We start from the raw sequence: 18,891 nt of genomic DNA, 5'->3' as shown, positions 1-18,891 counted from the left end.
AGTTTTTAAAAAACATAAAACAAGGATCTGCTAAGATATATAAAAATATCCCAGTCATTCTAACTTTATATAAGGTTTAGAACAAATGATTACACATCATTTATAAAGCAAGTTTTTATGTTTGTGGAAGTTCAGTAAACATTAATTATATATTAAAGTAAGTAAGTAATTATCAATATAGAAAACAACTAAAAATGTAACCGAAATTAATGACTAATTCATGGAATGCATAATAAACGTCCCCCGGTGGAACAGCGGTAAGTTTTCAGACTTACAACGCTAAAACCTGGGGCTCGATTTCCCGAGGTGGACACCGCAGATAATCCAATGTGGCTTTGTTCAATAAAGCAAACTGTATAGAAGTTATTTGCAAAAAATATTTCCAGTTTCAATCACAATATGAATTCAAAACACTAATCCAAGCTATATGAGCTTAATTGTGAAAAAAAAATTCAAAGATCAGAATATAATTCAATATACACTGAATCTTTATTATCAGCATAAGTACAAGTGTTTAAAATAATCTGAGGGTCGCGGGTTCGAATCCCCGTCCCACCAAACACGCTCGCCCTTTCAGCCGTGGGGGCGTTATTATGTGACATTTAATCCCACTATTCGTTGGTAAAAGGAGTTGGCGGTGGGTGTTGATGACTAGCTGCCTTCCCTCTAGTCTTACACTATTAAATTAGGGACAGCTAGCGCAGTAGCCCTCGTGTAGCTTTGCGCGAAATTCAAAAACAAACAAACCTTATGGGTATTAAGTTGGCACATTCGTTGAAATATTAATAAAGAAAACCTAATGCTTGTAATTATCTAAGAGTTTTAAGCCTCTTACAATGTAGTTATGATACGAGATAAAATTACAAAAACTTGTCTTTATTTTATACCCTTATTCTAAGCGATCGGATTTACTTGTTCTCTTATACTCTTGTAAAATAAAATTAGATTTATTTGTTCATTCAAATCCTGATCTTATACAATCAAATGTATTTATTTATATCGTTACATTATAAAGTCACGAGATTGAAGTGATGTTTTATAACCTTAAATTATTAAATCATGGCATTTTTCATATTATGCTAGTTCTAGTTGAAGCTACTTTAGATTCAGACTAAAAAGTACAGAAAGTCATTTCAAATTACGTGAAACATAGAATCAAACCCTAAAACATACTTTGCTTTATGAATACAGAATACAAAAATAATTATCTAAAATAATGAAATATGATAAATTTTGATAAGCAAGAAATCACAAAGGAAACAATATTAAATTGAAGCAATAAGTTTCACACAGACCTCAGCTACGTTGAGGATAAAATGTTCTACTTATGAGCGAACTGATACGTTCAATGAGTGAATAAAAATTCTTTTAGAATGGTTCATTTCACAAAAATTAAAGAAGGAAAAGTGTGAACGTATTGTTTTTGTCGTTCGAGTGCAATACGTTATTTGCACGTTACGTTCACTTACGCATTTTATGTAACCTATATTATTGCACAGCCACTGACTTATAAATAAATTATAATTAATGAAGCATCACAGATTTCATAACTTTATCATAGCACGTAGCAGCATAAAACTCAGAAGTTGAAGATCTTGTAAACATAGCTTAATAACTATTGATATACATGTGAAATATTACAAGATATTTTCTTAAAGTATTATTTCACTGCGAACTTATATAATTGGATATTTATAATTAGCAAAGATCATAAACTGGTAAAAACTAAAATTTGATTCAGTTCCATACCATAAGCACGTAAAAGTGAATATGAAAAATAAAACGTTGTGTTTATTAATTACATTCAATGTGAGATAACGCTGATTTTATTATCTTAATTTTTAAAAATACTTATATCAACAATACTATAATCATGGCAAAAATACAGTTTTGTTTGAATACAAACAGTGCATAGATTAATATGTTCTATATAACAAAATATTTTTTTTAATTTCAGCATTACTGCATTAACTGGTTAAGACTACTTCCCGACTACCGAAATTTTTGTGTCGACATTCATTTATTTATTTTTCGTGAATATTCTACTTTCCACCGTTGGCACAGTAATTCTGCGGAATTATAACGCTAATAACCGGTTTCGATATCCGTAGTGGGCACAGCACAGATAGCCCACTGTGTAGTTTTGTGTGTAACTATAAACACTTATTGTTCTACCATTGATCCGCATGTGTTAATGCCTAGAATGTGAACGGCTCTAATGAACTGTATTGTTTTTTCTCTATTGTTCTACTCCATTCGGTTTAATGATATAACAATGAAAGAACGTAAAATATTAGCTACATTTTCTTCATAAGTTCCGTTTGGCAACGATCTAATAACAACTTTCTCGCAACTTCTAAGTCAATAAACATCTCACAAAGAAGATTTTCTTTGAGTTTATGCTGCATTCAAACTACAATAAGGTTAGCCTACAACATATCGTATAAAGTATATTAAATTACGAACGAATCTTTTAAGCCACATGTTATATCAATACTTGAGCAAAACATTTTACATGTACAAAAACATTGAAAATAGAATAGTGTCCTCCGGCGGTAAGTCTACGTACTTGCAACGCTAAGATCCAGGGTTCGATTCCCCACGGTGGACACAACAGACAGCCCAACGTGGTTTTGCTTTAAAACAAGAACTTCGGCCAATTAATTATATAATGCCCCCCCCCCCAAATAAAATAAAAAGACAAACCCTGTAAAGATGCATTGTAAAACTGGATACGTTTTAACAAGAAAAATTAGGAAATACTTAGCCCCTTTTTTTATTGCAACTTGAACAAGAACAACATGTATGAAAACGAGGGCCAAGAAGATCGATATACACTTTTCACCAACGATCGATTTGAAGGCTGACTACAATTGTTATCACCATGCCTCACACACTACACTCTACATCTACTTCCATGTTAATAATTTGATTAGCCAAATGGTTACTTTTCATTTTTTTTATATTGAAAATTGATGAGCTTTCCATGCTACCATGTTTACTATATAGTTATTTCGAGATGTTATTTGAATACGATTTTACTCTCTGGCTGAAATTAAAGAAAATCAAAATCCAAATATAATATAAGATTAATGTTCTTTTCTAATACTGCGAAGAAAAAAAAACAATTAGAATTTTAATATTTGCAAAAAATTGGATAAACATTTGGCTTATGCAAGAAAGGACAATCGGAAAAACAAGAAAAAAAAACACATGAAAATGAAACTAAAACAAATACTTATTGTATGTTACTACGCAAAATAACTTCAGCCAAAAGTATAAAACTCAAAATCGATACTCCATTGAGTTTTGTTTCTCACCTCCTGTTTACACCAGGCACATTCTGGTAATTGAATGCATTCACCACAGGTAGTAGCTGTGGTGCATATAGTGACCTTAATTTCTTCAACATCTGTAAAAAGTAATATAATTTACTTCATTACACCTTATTGTGATAACTTCCTTCACAAAAATAGTTTTTAATTATTTTTTAAGCTTTAGGCTTTGTTGTTTCTTACCTCTTCGGCTGTTTGAAAGACTACTGTGGTTAATACCACCTCTTACCAAAAAAAAAAAAAGGAATGAGACAGATTAAAGAAAGTGAGGTCAGAGGAGATTCCAAGATCTGTTCATCTAGGATTATGCTAGTTTATGAATAAAGAAAATTAACTTATTTTAATAACACTGTTTTTTAGGAATTTACGTAATTATTTTTCTCTTTTTTTATTCTTTGGCCTAGCATGGCCAGGTGGTTAGGGCGCTCGACTTGCAATCTGTGGGTCGTGGATTTGAATCGCCGTCCCACCAAGCATGCTTGCTCTTTCAGCCATGGGGGCGTTATAATGTGACGGCCAATCCCACTATTCGTTAGTAAAAGAGTTGGCGGTGGTTGGTGATGACTAGCTGTATCTATTATAGTCTTTCACTACTAAATTAGGGACGGCTAGTGCAGATAGCTATGCACGAAATTCAAAACAAATTTATATTCTTAATCATTTTTCTGCCTTGTCATTAATTTTTTTGATAGGTTAGAAGATGCTTAGAAGATGTTTTTTCAGGGTTTTATCCCCAGGATCACTAACCTTTCAAGTCCTTGGTGTGTTTAGTACTTGCTTATATGCAATGTCTCGTGATGATCCTCATTGGCCTACTCGCTTTGTATCATGATTCTTACAATTCTGTCTTTTCAACTAAGCTAAAGCTCTTGCTGAAGTACTTCAAAATTTAATCGTGAGAAAGGTTTGAACCTTGGTGCAGATCCTCTCCTTTCAGTTTCAAAACAACAGCTTTGCAGAGGTGTTGAAATATCCTAGCCTATGTAAAATATAAGAAAACAGTGCTCTGAGGCCTGTTCTCTTGAACCAACCTACTAAGATATCGGTCTCAAAAATCATCAAGTAAACAACTCTACCCAGACTGATTGAATAAAGAACATTTCTAAGATATCGGTCTCAAAAATCATCAAGTAAACAACTCTACCCAGACTGATTGAATAAAGAACATTTCGATTTTATTTCTCTACTTGCTGATTTTGTAAATATTTCTTTCAAGTCAGTACTCATTTAACTTTATTATTAAGGCTGCAGGAAACCAACTGCAGTATGACTTAATTTTGACACGCTACTGTTTAGTCAATTTATATTATCTTGGTTCACCACAAGGTGTTTATCCACTTTGAAGTTCTTCAGTGGAATCACAAAGTTTAAGAACTAAAACACTACATTGATACCAACTCCCCACGTGCTTCATTAAGTTGCGAAAACACAGTTAAAGCCATATTTACGTTACTCTGGATGTGACATTCATCACTGGATCAAACTACAATTGAAGATGATGGTTTATGTTGTTTACTTTGCCAGCATATATCATAATGTCCAGTAGTACATGTAATAATTGATACTTCTGCACTTGAGAGATTGTGCATTCATACAGCTGTTGAATCTTTATAAATTAAGCTTTTTCTGTGTAATTCTTGTACAAGTTTTTAATCAGAGCAGTTGCTTTAAAGGATACCGATTACAAAAACATAATGTTCTATTTTTCTATTGGTTGATGCTATGAAAAAGAATAATAATATTTGTTTGCTCATTGTTAATACAAGTGTGCTTAGAATATAGTTGAGGAACATTTATTTCATTTTACGGAAATCCCCTGAAATTCCCGAGATGTAATGCACAGTGCCCGAATGACAGTGTGACACCACTGTTGTGACATAAAACTTTGGATAGTCTCCGTATATGTAAAACTATACATAATACTGTTTATTATAATTGTGAATTTACAATATATCTTTAAGAAAGCTGGCATGCTTTTAGTAAAAAATATTTGTGTACACATAAAATCAGATTTTTCAATAAAATATTTCTACTAAAGGTTTACTTGTGAACTTGCGATGTCTTTATTGAGTCTTCAGCTGTTAGAATATTTATTTTGTTGCCTAATGTGAGTTATCATGTCACTAATTTTTAGAAAATTAAAGTTACTTTAGAAAATATTTTTCTAATCATCTGGATCTTAAATATCATAATTTAATACGTAACTGTGATCATATTCTATAAATTTATAATTAGTTATCTTTAGGAATACCTTGGGACTCCACGCAGTCCAGAAACAAGTGTTGGATAAAGATGTATCCTAAAATTATAGGAATCCACATTCTCCTCGGGCCTGTGATAAATAAAATATACAAATAAACAGATAAAAAACAAAGTAGGTTCTCTCTCATGCATTTCTTCATCGTTTCTTTAACAAATAAGTTTGTGGGTTTATAAAAAAAATGAAGAATTTGCTATCACATAAAATATTTTAAATATGTAACCAAATTAAGTGTCAACACAACCCATAAGAGAAAAAATAGTTCAAACCACAATATTATTATTGCATTTAACATAAAGATGTGGTGATTTTCCTTATAACTCCTTCATTATCAGTGGTTTCAGTTTGCATTTATTTCTAGCTCAGTTCTATACAGTTTAGTATAAGTTCATTTTCTCTCCCCTATTGTAACTATTCGGTTTACCCTTATATAACTGTCAATAAAGATTTTGTTTGTTTCTTTAGTATTTTTGCCTCCACACTTAACTAATTGGATGCTTTGTATATTGGGATCTTAACCACTTTTTATGCAATTATTTTTAATTAAGAATACAGCCGATTTGACAAATTGTTTTATGGGCGTGACTGGGATTACGTCTAAGTGGATGTGTGAAAAGTTTGGTGATTTGAATTTATCCTTTCTTTCTTATATGTGTTACTTGGAAACTGTTATAAGAGGACCTATATTAAGAAAATAGAGGAACACACTAGTTTGAGGATGAGGTCCCCCTCCAGCATACACACACACATACATACAGTGGATTCACGGGAACTCAGGCTTAGACATGGATTGTTCTTCAGTACTCTGCCAAGAGCTCTATGTAATGAAGAAAAAAACTTTAATATAAGTTTAACATAACAGCAAATGTACAATGTTTCGACAAGGTTTTGTCATCATCATGACCTCTGGGCCATACTCGACTGGCAAGTCAAGAAACAACCAAAAAACCAACTTCGAAGAGCAATCTACTCCAACTTTTGAATCAAGAGTGGGCGAAAATCTCACAATCTAAAATTGACGAGATGATTCTAACGATGCCCCAAAGGGTCAACGAACTCCACAAAGCGAAAGGAAGATCTACTAGATATTAATTAAATTATAAATATATCAATTCATGTGAATATGACTGAAAATTTTCATTTTTTCTGAAAAGGTGGTGTCTATTTACTTGCGACCACGCTTTGTGTATAATGTATAACATCTGTTCGCCCTGAAAAGGACGTTTATTTAAATTTCACGTTTAGCTCTATAAGTTGATTTGCTTCACTAAAGTTTAGTTTTAAAAGATCTATGTAAATAACTATGTTAATCATTAGTACTGTAGAAAGTTATATTCTTACCTTTCTGTAGACATTTTTACAAATCTTTGTCTAGATCATTTTTCTTGCTAACTGAAACTATGGGCATATAGGCTAAAAGCTGGATGAACACTAATTGTAAAAAATGATTATATTTACATAAGTAAGTAATATTTTTGCCACTTTTTCTGTCATACATTTGTCACCAAATGATTTATACAGCAACTTTTTCAGTTCTATTGGTTATTTTAATCTGACTCATCACGTCCTGATGGCATGTTCACAAAGCTAACCCTCGTGTAAAACCAAGTAACTAAGGCTACAACAAGTAATGCTTTGGTTTCTATTAAACTGACAGACTAAAGATTGTTGACAAATCATAAATTATATTTCCGTATCTTTCAAAACTTCACTTTATCTATACTGTAACATTTAAACTTATTAGTTCACCAAAGCATTAAACACATTTTTCACAAATGAGCTTAGTTTATAACCAAAAACATTTGTGCACAATTCTTGTATTATGTAGAGTTCAATAGTAAATAAATCAATTTTGCTCTGAAGTGTTGATACTCATAATCTTAAAAGGACTTTTAATTATAAATCAAGTGATTATGCAAAATATTCTTTCACGTTTAATAAATCCAACACGTTTACGTTTTATCATTACATAATATACTTTACAACAACAATGTAAAATCACAGATTCGACAAGTGTCACACACATTGAAACATTTATTAACAAAACTTCAATTATTAGGTAAACGAATAAACTATTTATGTAAATATCTTAGTTTATAAAATACTGGATTGTCTCGTTTAAATTAGCTTTCATACAACCTTTGTACATTTCTACATTGTGTTCATTTCAGTTAGAGTCTACATTTTTCATGTAATTACTGTATAACAATATGTGAAAAAACATTGAATTTATAATGAGAGATTTTAATACATTGTGTTAAAGATATTTCACTACATAAATAAAGGAATAAAGGATTCAAACATGTGCATTATAGTGACACCAGTAGTATTATTTGTTTACACTGTGCATTCAATGCAAACTAAGTTTGTAAGATTTCAGTTTGTAAACTCAAAAGAACTAGTTTATCGACTATTTTACATTTCAAAACAGATATTCTCCTCACATAGATTTGGAACAATGTTATTGTACCATATGATGCTTTATCTTTCACTTCACTTATACTATGTAGAAAGATCATCAGTTACAATTCAGTGTTCTGTGATTTCCTTATATAAAACTCACATTTCATCATAGCCTAATATGCTTTAAACAGATATTTATATATATGTAAGAGAAATCTCAGACATAACAAGTATCCCACATACTGAAACATTTATTAACAAAACTTCAAGATACACTAATATACTATTTATGAAAACTACAAAATATTAGATGTTGTTGTTTAAATTAGCTTTCATACAACTTTAATACTTTTCTACATTATGCCCATATTACTACTTGTTAAGTTCAGTATGTAACATTTTAATATAATTTATAAACAAAAATGTTAGTGTACAATTCTTGTATCTTGCTGAGTTAATCGTAATTTACAACAAAAGCATTTTACGCTCATTACGCAGTGAGATGAATTTGTGCCAAACAAACAGAAATTGATCAAATGTTCAGAGAGGGTTAGTTTACAAATATTCAGAAAAGATAACTTATAATCATTTTACTTTGATAATTCAATAATAAAAAGTAACTTAATTCTTTTCTTTTCAGACTAAAGATCAAATGTCAGATAATTATGTGTCTAGCATAAACATTATTTTAGACAAATCGTAGATAAAGTCGTATTTTTCTAACTTGAAGTTTTTTAAATAACTGTTTCAATATGAGTGATACCCGTCAAGTCTGTGATTTTGCTTACGTATATTGGTGATAACATCTTACGCTATGGGTAATGTGAGGGTCAAAAGATCTATTGTTCAGTACGACGGGAACAGTCAAATTATTTATGGATTTCAAGTACATGATGTGTTTTGTAAAGTTTCTAAATGAAAAAAAAAAAACTTTCTATGATCATATTCATTCAAATCACTTTGGGGAATGTCCCTTATGTTTCGTATATGACGATTTATTCAATTTGACCAATCGCATGCTAGAACATATATATATATATATATACCACAGATATTATTACACTGGGCTGTAGGTCAATATTTTATAAACTAAGATGTTTGTAGTTTTCGTAAATAATACATTAGTGTATCTAATTCTTGAAGTGTTATTAATAAATGTTGCAGTATGTGTGACACTTGTCAAGTCTGTGATTTTACATTGTTGTTGTAAAGTGTATTCTATAATGATAAACGGTAAATATGTTGGACTTATGAAATGATTTCATGTGTCATTTCTGATAGACCATATATTTTATTGTGAGAAATAGTAAAATTGAAAAAAATTTTCAAGAATTTTTTTATTGTTATCATCAACTATTTACATTATAATTGTCAACTCTATATAGCAACTGATTTATTTATTATTGAACCCCGTGTGATACAAGAATTGTACACAAACATTTTGGTTATAAACTAAGTTCATTTGCAAAAAATGTATTTAATGATTTGTTGAGCTACTGTGTTTAAATGTTATAGTGTAGATAAAGTGAAATTTTGAAAGATACTGAAAGAGAATTTATGATTTGTCAACACTTTTTAGTCTATCAGTTTTATAGAAACAAGAGAATTGCTTGTTTTAGGCTTAGTTACTTGGTTTTGCACGAGGGTTAGCTTTGTCAACATGCCATCGGGGTGTCATGAGTCAGATTAAAATAACCATTAGAACTGAAAGAGGCCACACCGTCTTGTGTGTGTTGTAGTGACACTGGTTATTAAATATTTAGCAATCATTTGATGACAAACTTACAACAAAGATTTTTCAAAATCTGTTATATTTCATAAAGAATGATATGTTTCATAAAACGGTAGTGTTTTATACATTGTTTATTATTGGTTAATTTGTAATAATTATTTCGTGATTTAAAGTGAAAGCTATAAAGAAAATAAGAAAAATCACCGAAAAAACTTTCGCACAAATAGTACTATAAAGAAAAAATCTTGTGCAGTGCAATAAAAACTTTAACAAACAAAATATTCAATGTAACCTAATATTGGTTTCACGAAATAACTGTTTGTTGTAGTATGAAAACTATATTTTTGTCTTTTATAAAACAAAAAAAATTTGATTCCCCATTCTTTTTTGTACATATTATTTAATTAAACACAGATTGAACAATAAACTTATTTACTTTTGTCAATGTGATATAAAAACATGACTTATGTAACAGTGTTTTAATAGCTGCCTCGTTCAAATAGAGGTTTTACTTATAAAGTAACTTTTTTAGCCATATCTATTTAATTATTGAAACGAATTTGCAATATTAATTTTTTAGATTCAATTGTAGAACGTACGCAATATAATTATTTCTAGATATAATCATATATTGAGACCATACGATGACCTCATCATCCTATTGAACTATCCTCATATAATACCACCATCTGCCCTAGCAGCACTAGCCTTAATAACACAATCCGCATAGTAACACCATCTAACTATAGAACTTTGGTAACAGCATTCGCCTATAGAAACACTGCCCTTATTCACAGCATTCGTCTACAATAACAAGCCCTCTGGTGTCGAACTATGATGTCACTTCCACTTCCATCCCCTAGCAGCACATCCTCTGGTAAGTAACACTGGAATTCTGATATCACGCAATATCCCATAACAACGCGCCCTCTGGTGCCACTTCGTGGCTCTAGGGTGTCATCGGCTAGCCCCACCCATATCACCTGAGGCATCCGATCAGCGCGCGGTGTCTGAACTTATGAGAGTATAGTGCCTTTATCTTTAGAATAGCGAAAAACCTCCAGTGAACATTTCTTTTTGTTTGTAGCATATCTTTCATTACTTGTTTGTGTTAGTGGTCTGTATAATCACATGGTAATGATTAAAAACCACAACATTGATGTAAGACAGTGTAATGATGTTTGATTTTACCAGTGGCAAGTGTTTGAACTTTCTGTGTAAAGCATTTGAAAGTGGTAGTTTCATTATAACGAATTAATGGTATATGATAATGAAGATTCAGTTAACGCAACTTGTGCAATAGATTTCAAAATTAATTATAGGATCTACGTTTAAAATGTACAATAAGATGTTTATTAAGGCAAAATTAAAAATACTACATGTTTCGGTAACTTTACACTACCATCATCAGGATTGAAAACATACACGACAACATGGGCGTCCGCGGGGTGTGGCCACTTGCCCACCTGGAAAATGAGAAACATAATTCTATCTTTATTCATTCAGCACATGTGCATGAATTTACACGTTTTTATTCACTTCACAATTCCACATTAATTTTCAATTCTAATAAAAGTTGCCAGATTTGTCAGCATATTTACTTAAAATCTCTAGATATCTACCCTGTAGCTAAATATTGTTTATTTGTTTGTTTTGCATTTCGCGCAAATCTACACAAAGCAAAGTAGCCGTCCCTAATTTAGCAGTGTAAGACTACAGGGAAGACAGTTAGTCATCACCACCCAGCGCCAACTCTTGGGCTACTCTTTTACCAACGCATAGTGGGATTGATCGTAACAGTATAACGCTCCCACGGCTAAAAGGGAGAGCATGTTTGGCGGGACGGGGATTCGAACACGCGACCCTCAGATTGCGAGTCGAGCGCCCTAACCACCTGACCATGTCGAGCTAAATATTGAAAAACATCACTAATACGGCGGCTTCTAGGATATTGGAATTGAAATTCTCACTCTGGTCATAAAAGAGACTGACGCGGTCTTGCCGACACTCCATAGGCCTGACACAGTGTGACCGGGGCCAATTTGTCGCCAGCTGCCGGTAATACCGGGAGCAGGTCATCAAAGAGACTGACACAGTATTGGAGACCTCCCACGAGACAAGATGATATATAGCTTCAAATGTGCAGTATGGCTTAAACTAACCTTACAAAACCCATGAAATCTGACTGTGGAAGCTCGCCTATTCTCTTGGCTGTAATGTCAAAACTTTAAAGGCGGGTCCAGCGTCCCTTGATTTTGACTCCCCCCCCCACTCCACCCTCTCCCCTGGAAAAATTTCTGCGGACGCCCATGCATTCCAAGCGGGTAGTATTTAGAGGAAAGGCTTAACTCATTGTAATATATGAGGGTGGTATAGATATTATTCATAAGAAGTTAAATATATCTTTCCAAAACTGTGTATTATCACCAGCTAACCTTTCGTTTCTATTCAGCAAATAATTATTTAGTTTACAGCACAAACTTTCTATGGGTTCTCCAATAATCAATCCACTTTGAGTATTTGATTCATTTAAAATTATTTCATGTCATTGTATTGACGAAACAGTAAGACAATAAATTAGCATCTTTTTTTATTACGTACATAACTTTTATGTTCAATGCGACGATATTTGAAATTACATATTCTTTGAACAATATATTTTATTGTATTCATACATAATTTTATATACCTTTTTTATATCTTTAGTACTAGGAAGTATTGTTTTTAAAATTTGTTCTTACTCTACTAATTTGAAAAACGATCTGCGTTATATAAAAATCATTGCAGATGTTTTAATGTTTACATCATTGAACTATAACACAAAAACAACTCAATTTCCATCAAGCAATGTATTAGATTAAACAGTGTATACGACAATAAAATTAATAGTATAGTAATATTATCTTACATGCGAGGTATAACAAGCCAAATCGCCAGTGTAATCAGAAAACATAACTTTATTCCCATTTTTAAACCAATTAGCAAAATCAAAACAAAACTTCATAATACTAAAGATAAATGGAGACATTCTAGATTTAGAACAAAAAGGTATATATATCAAATTAAGTGCGAATGCAATAAAGAATATATTAGTCAAAATAAACGTAATTTGAAAGATAATCTTAATAAACATAAAGGTAACGTACATAATACAAAAACGCTAATTTCTCTTACTGAACACATTATCGAAACAGGTCATTCAATAGGCATTGCTTTATTGGCGCTTGTGTATAATGTTAAAATAGTAAATAAATAACAAACAACGTTAAAACAGATACACAATTAATAATATTTTTTAATTCAGGCCAATCTCTGGCTTCTAAAATGTTGACTCTATATGTTTCAACTTTATCCACGTCATCATCCAGAGTAAACTTGCAAGACATAAGTGTCATATTTATACGTTTCTAACTAGGTCATGAGACCTATATGTAGGTTTACTATTTCTGTATAGTTCTTAGAAGAGGTCCAGTCACATTCTTACACAAATATTCGCCGGACCTTTGTCTCTATTTAATAACTCATGATATTTTTTATTTAATTTATTATTTCTAAAGATTCACGGATATTATTGGCTATGATATCTTTTAGTTGAACCAATATTACTGTTTTTCCCACAATATCTTATGTTGTCTTTTTTACACATTCTACTATGGCCGAATTTTCAATCTATTCATTTCTTACACATCCCTTATGTTCTGCTAAACGATATTTTAGATTGCGTTTTGTCTGTCCAATATAAACACTTCCACATTCACAATCAATTTTAGAACTTCCATCTTTTTTTTTGTTAACTGTATATTATCTTTAGTTTTATCAAAAGTTCTTTTATCTAATTTTTGGAAAAATATTTCTCAGAAAACTTCCTTTCCTCAATGTGTCATCTACAGAACTTATCCAAATATCAGGTTTACATTTAGTAACATTTATGGATTTTGTTTCAAATGCGACCATATGTAAGTCACATAAGAATGGTGAAAGTGGGGATCCTATTGGTAACCCTTCATCTTGTTTTTAAAAACATTATTAACCTGAAAAAAATTTATTCTTTACACACATCTTTGTTACATTAATTATAACTGTAGTTTCAACTGCTGAAATTTTATTTTGTAACAATGTATTTTCGAAACACATAATTGCATTTTTTTACTGGAACTTTTGTAAATAATGACACTACATCAAACAACACTAACATATCTTCCTTATTCAACTTTAAAGTTTTGACTTTCTCTACAAATTCTAAAGCATTTTTAAATATATTTATTTATTTATTTCTCAAACAATAATACTAGTAAGTTGTAATATTTGGCTGTTTGATATGACAGTTTACCTATACTCGATACTATTGGTCTAAAAGTACATAAAATCTTGAAGTAATAATATTAACTGGCATTAATCTATTCTTCTCTGCATTTTTTAAAATTCGTGATATTTGTATGCACAATTATACTTAAGTTTATCATATGTATCCTCATTTAATAAGCCTCTCACACCTTGAACATAGTCACATTTATTAGGTACTACAATTTACCTACTTTATCTGCTTTACAAATAACAATATCTTTATTATCTCTGAACGATTTTCCGATTTTTATATCTATATGTGTTGCTTTCCCCACAGGGTTGAAATTCCTTACAACAGCGTTTTCCCAAACTTTCGTCATCCAGTCCCCGTTTAATAAATGTGTTTTTTTATCAGACCCCCTCTTTTTTTTAAATGAGTGTGAGTGAGTTAAATGACCAGAATACACATATATCCATCAAAATACCATATGTGTTGTGGTAATTACTTATTATTTTCATTAATAAACAATATATTAGAACACTTAATTTTACATTATTGCACTATTGAATTTCTTAATCGCTTGCACTCCCCCAATATATTATTTGCAACCCCTTAAGGGGGGACGTCCCACACTTTGGAAAACGCTGCCCTACAAATTTATGACATACAGTTCTAATTATGTTTTAGAGCTCTAATCTATCACTTTATCCAATTCTATATTTGTTGTTAATTCTTCCTTTTTAATGCTTGACAGTTTGCAAACAAACTCTAAACCTTTATTTTAATACCTCTAGCTGATTATTATTAAGAAATACATATGAGTTATCTATTATTTTAGGATTCTCTAATAATTAAAAAGGGATGTTCAGTTTTGCCATATGTTCCAGGTTTAACTACTAGTTTATTTAACGTGTTTAAAAACAACAAATATTTTATCCCATATTTAAACCGATTAATAAGATAAAACAAATTTTGATAATACTAAAGATAACAAACAGTTAAAGGAAAAAGATGGAAATTATAAAATAGAATGTGAATGTGGAAGTGTTTATATTGGACAGACAAAACGTAATTTAAAATATCGTTTAGCAGAACATAAGGGATGTGTAAGAAATGAAAGGGTTGAAAATTTGGCCATAGCAAAGCATGTAGAAAAAAGGCAACATAAAATATTATGGGAAAAAACTGTAATGAGGCTCAACCAAAGGGTATTAGAGCCAATAATATTCGTGAATCTTTAGAAATAATAAATTTTAAAAAAGATCATAAGACGAAGGTCCGGCAAATATCTGTGCAAGAATGTGGCGGATCCCACTCTAAGAATTATTCTGAAATAGTAAACCTACACACAGATCACATGACCTAGTTGAAAATATATTGATATGACACTTATGTTCATTCCTGATGATGACGTGGAAAAAGTCGAAAGATGTTGAATCAACATTTTAGAGGCTAGAGATTGGCCTGAATTAAAATGTTTTTAATTGTGTATTATTTATTTATTTAATTCATTCAATACAATGACATGAAAGGATAATTGTAAATGAACCTAATACTTAAAGGGAATTGAATATTAGATAATCCATAGAAATTTTGTGCCGTAAATTAAATTAATTCTACGTTAAATAGAGAGGAAGGTTTAGGTGGTGATAACGCACAGTTTTTGGAAGGAAATATTTAACTTCTTATGTATAATATCCATACCACCCTCCAAGATTACAATAAAACTACTCGCTTGTCACATAGGTTTTTACTCCTGACAATGGTAGTGTAAAGCCACCGAAACATGTACAGACTTAATGTTGGCTGTCGGCCAAATACAAACTTTTATTGTGCACTTTAAACGTTGGTATTATTTTTAATTTTAAAATTATATATGATAAGTCTGAGTCATTAGCCATGTTGAAACATGAAATACGATGTTGGAATGAACTACAAGTAAATAGCTGCTGTTAGTACAAGTACTAGCTACGGCTATGTACATATTCAGTCGCACAAAGACGTGATGCACAGGCAACTTCGGCTATTTTTTATCTATAGAGGTTGCGGGTCTTTCACATGTGCACCCAATATCTTGAAAATCCTGTATTAATCTCCAGAACTTCATTATCTATCCTATCTGTGATATTCATGATATATGTACATTAATCTATACAACGATATAAGCAGTGTATTCATATAATTGTTCCCTTGGCACTGCTGGGAAATACTGAAATTTTATAAGATTTGTTATTTTCTTCTTAAAACACCTCGCATTCTAAGAACTATGTATAACGTGACATAAATTTTTCTTTTGTTTGTTTAGGATTTAAACTTCCTAAAAGTACTTATAATACACAAAGCCACATTAGTTCCCCATCTGCGATGTCATATACCGGTGGGACGGCGGTAAGTCTATGGAATTACAAAGCTAAAATCAAGGGTTCGGTTCTCCGCAATGGACACAATAAATGGCCCGGCATGACCAGGTGGTTAGGGCACTCGACTCGCAATCTGAGGGTCGCGGGTTCGAATCTCCGTCCCACCAAACATGCTCGTCTTTTCAGTCGTGGGGCGTTATAATGTGACGGTCAATCCCACTATTCGTTGGTAAAATAGTAGCCCAAGAGTTGGCGGTGGGTGGTGATGACTAGCTGCCTTCCCTCTAGTCTTACACTGCTAAATTAGGGACGGCTAGCGCAGATAGCTTCGTGTAGCTTTGCGCAAAATTCAAAACAAGCAAACAAACAAAAGACACAATAGATAGCCTAATGTGGCTTTTCTCTAAAACATGCAAAAAACAAAAGGCGCATTATTTTAACATTTTTGCCCTCTCGAAAATATCGGCATCACTTTATATATGGCACCTTATAATAGTGTAGTTTTGACATGAATATATCATTATAGGATACATCGTATATAAAAGAGCACTTGAATATGTAAGTGAAACGAATCTATAAGGATTATATGTCTTATATATATATATATGTTCATAGCTGAATGTGTATATATATATATATATATATTCATAACTGGATGATTAATTGTTAGATATTTTCTAGAATGATTAAATGAAAAACTAATTTGGCAAAACAGACTGCACGTAAGTCACAAAACTTGCTTATTTCGAACAAAGATAATATATAAAAATTAATTTTTATTTTGTTTCAATTTGTTTTAATATAAAAGGCAACTTCAGCTGGGAGATTTTAATTATTTCACACGTATTTCTAAATGTACGAAAAACACACACACACAAAAACGTGTTTTTGAATCGTATAACAAGAACTGCCTCCAATAGATACAACAAACAAGACCGTTATACGATACGTACAAGTGGATAAGTAAACACTGGACATATGTATGTATGTAGTAAACCTTATCTAGCGGCCACACCGATATTTCCTGCTACATGTACTGCTACATATATCAAAGGTGATTCATATATGTATGTGTGTCTGTCTGTATATGTCGTCTTGTTTAACATGGCCCCTTGGTTGTTTTTAGACATGTTGTAACCATCTTTAACGATCTCCTATAAGTGCAATCATCTTGATTCGTCTCAAGGACAGAGCCCTCTAGTGGTTTAAGACATAGGTAATTTTCCAGTAATACTAATTTTGATACACAATGATTCAAAGAAAACCTCTCCATCACTGTCAGACAGTTTGAGATTATAGTTACCACTAGTTCAGTTCATTTTCCTTTCATATGGTCATGTAGCTCTTCTTTTGTTTTACAATAGTTCACAATTGGAGGTGCATTGGAGATTTTCATTATTTCACACGTATTTCTAAATACACACACACAAAAAAGACGTGTCTTTGAATCGTATAACAAGAAACCTGCAAGCTGCCTCCAATATATACAACCATATGTGTTGTGGTAATTACTTATTATTTTCATTAATAACAAATATATTAGAACACTTAATTTTACACTATTGCACTATTGAATCTTTTAATCGCTCTCGCTCCCCCAATGTAGTAAGTTTAACGACGCATATTTATTGCAGGAACTCTGAATCTAGTTTGCGAGGCTTTAATTCGCAAAAGGAACACTTAAACCCATCATTCACACACTCACAGAATTATTTTCATAAGAAGCATCATTGTCTATAACGATGTATTATATGTTGAAACTGTAATAATATTGATTACAAATATTTTTGGTTTGCTCTCCTTCTTTTCCGGCCTGGCACAGCCTGGAGGTTAGAGTGCTTGGCTTGCGATCTGTGGGCCACGGGATCCTAATTCGTCACTGAACATGCTCGCCCTTTCAGCTGTAGGGAACGTTATAATATGAGGGTCAATCCCAGTATTCGTTGCTAAAGAGTAGCTCAAGAGTTGGCGCCGGCCGGTGTTGATTTACTGCCTTCCCTCTAGTCTATTACTTCAAAATTAGGGACGTCTAGCGCAGACAGCCCTCAATTACGTAGTTTTGGGCAAAATTCTGGAAACAAAAATCAGGATCCTTCTTCTTCACGCGCAATTGTATTATTTCTATTAAAATTAGAACTTCGTGTAAGCATTTTATAAACATTAAATATTTTCATAATCCTGGCACTGGTGGATATGAGCATCGCGCAGTGACATATTTTTGACTAAGAACACACACTAGTGACTCATCTGTGACTCAAAGCACACACAGTTGTGAGTCACAAGTAACCCAACACGTATTAGTAACTCAGTGACGACACACTAATGGCTTATGGCCATTATAAATTATTCACAAGTTATTGTAAAGCATTATAGTTTACTAGATACAAATATTGTGAGCTAATACTCACAAACAACATGAGGTATTTTCAACCTTATCCAACTGATAGATTTCAAACCTTCGTAGTTTACTTATAACAATTACAACTACTCTATGAACTGTTGACATAACTCATTAC

General features: G+C 31.9%; 1 protein-coding gene across 1 annotated transcript in view; it reads right to left on the bottom strand.

Moving 5' to 3' along the window:
• LOC111088782 (integrin beta-1-like) overlaps positions 1-6,367 on the bottom strand; it is a gene marked incomplete at its 3' end in the record, with an annotated part of 16,935 nt that extends 10,568 nt beyond the window's left edge. Inside the window, exons 1-3 of the mRNA XM_022399760.1 lie at positions 6,304-6,367; positions 5,587-5,667; positions 3,321-3,412 (exon numbers count right to left, since the gene is read on the bottom strand). Coding sequence (XP_022255468.1) covers positions 3,321-3,412; positions 5,587-5,667; positions 6,304-6,349 — 219 coding nt within the window. The remainder of the gene's footprint in view (positions 1-3,320; positions 3,413-5,586; positions 5,668-6,303) is intronic.
• Positions 6,368-18,891: the final 12,524 nt, after the last annotated feature.

The sequence above is a fragment of the Limulus polyphemus genome, unplaced genomic scaffold (assembly GCF_000517525.1).
Source record: "Limulus polyphemus unplaced genomic scaffold, Limulus_polyphemus-2.1.2 Scaffold4432, whole genome shotgun sequence".
Classification (NCBI taxonomy): Eukaryota; Metazoa; Arthropoda; class Merostomata; order Xiphosura; family Limulidae; genus Limulus; species Limulus polyphemus.
This window is presented reverse-complemented; position numbering and strand designations above follow the sequence as displayed.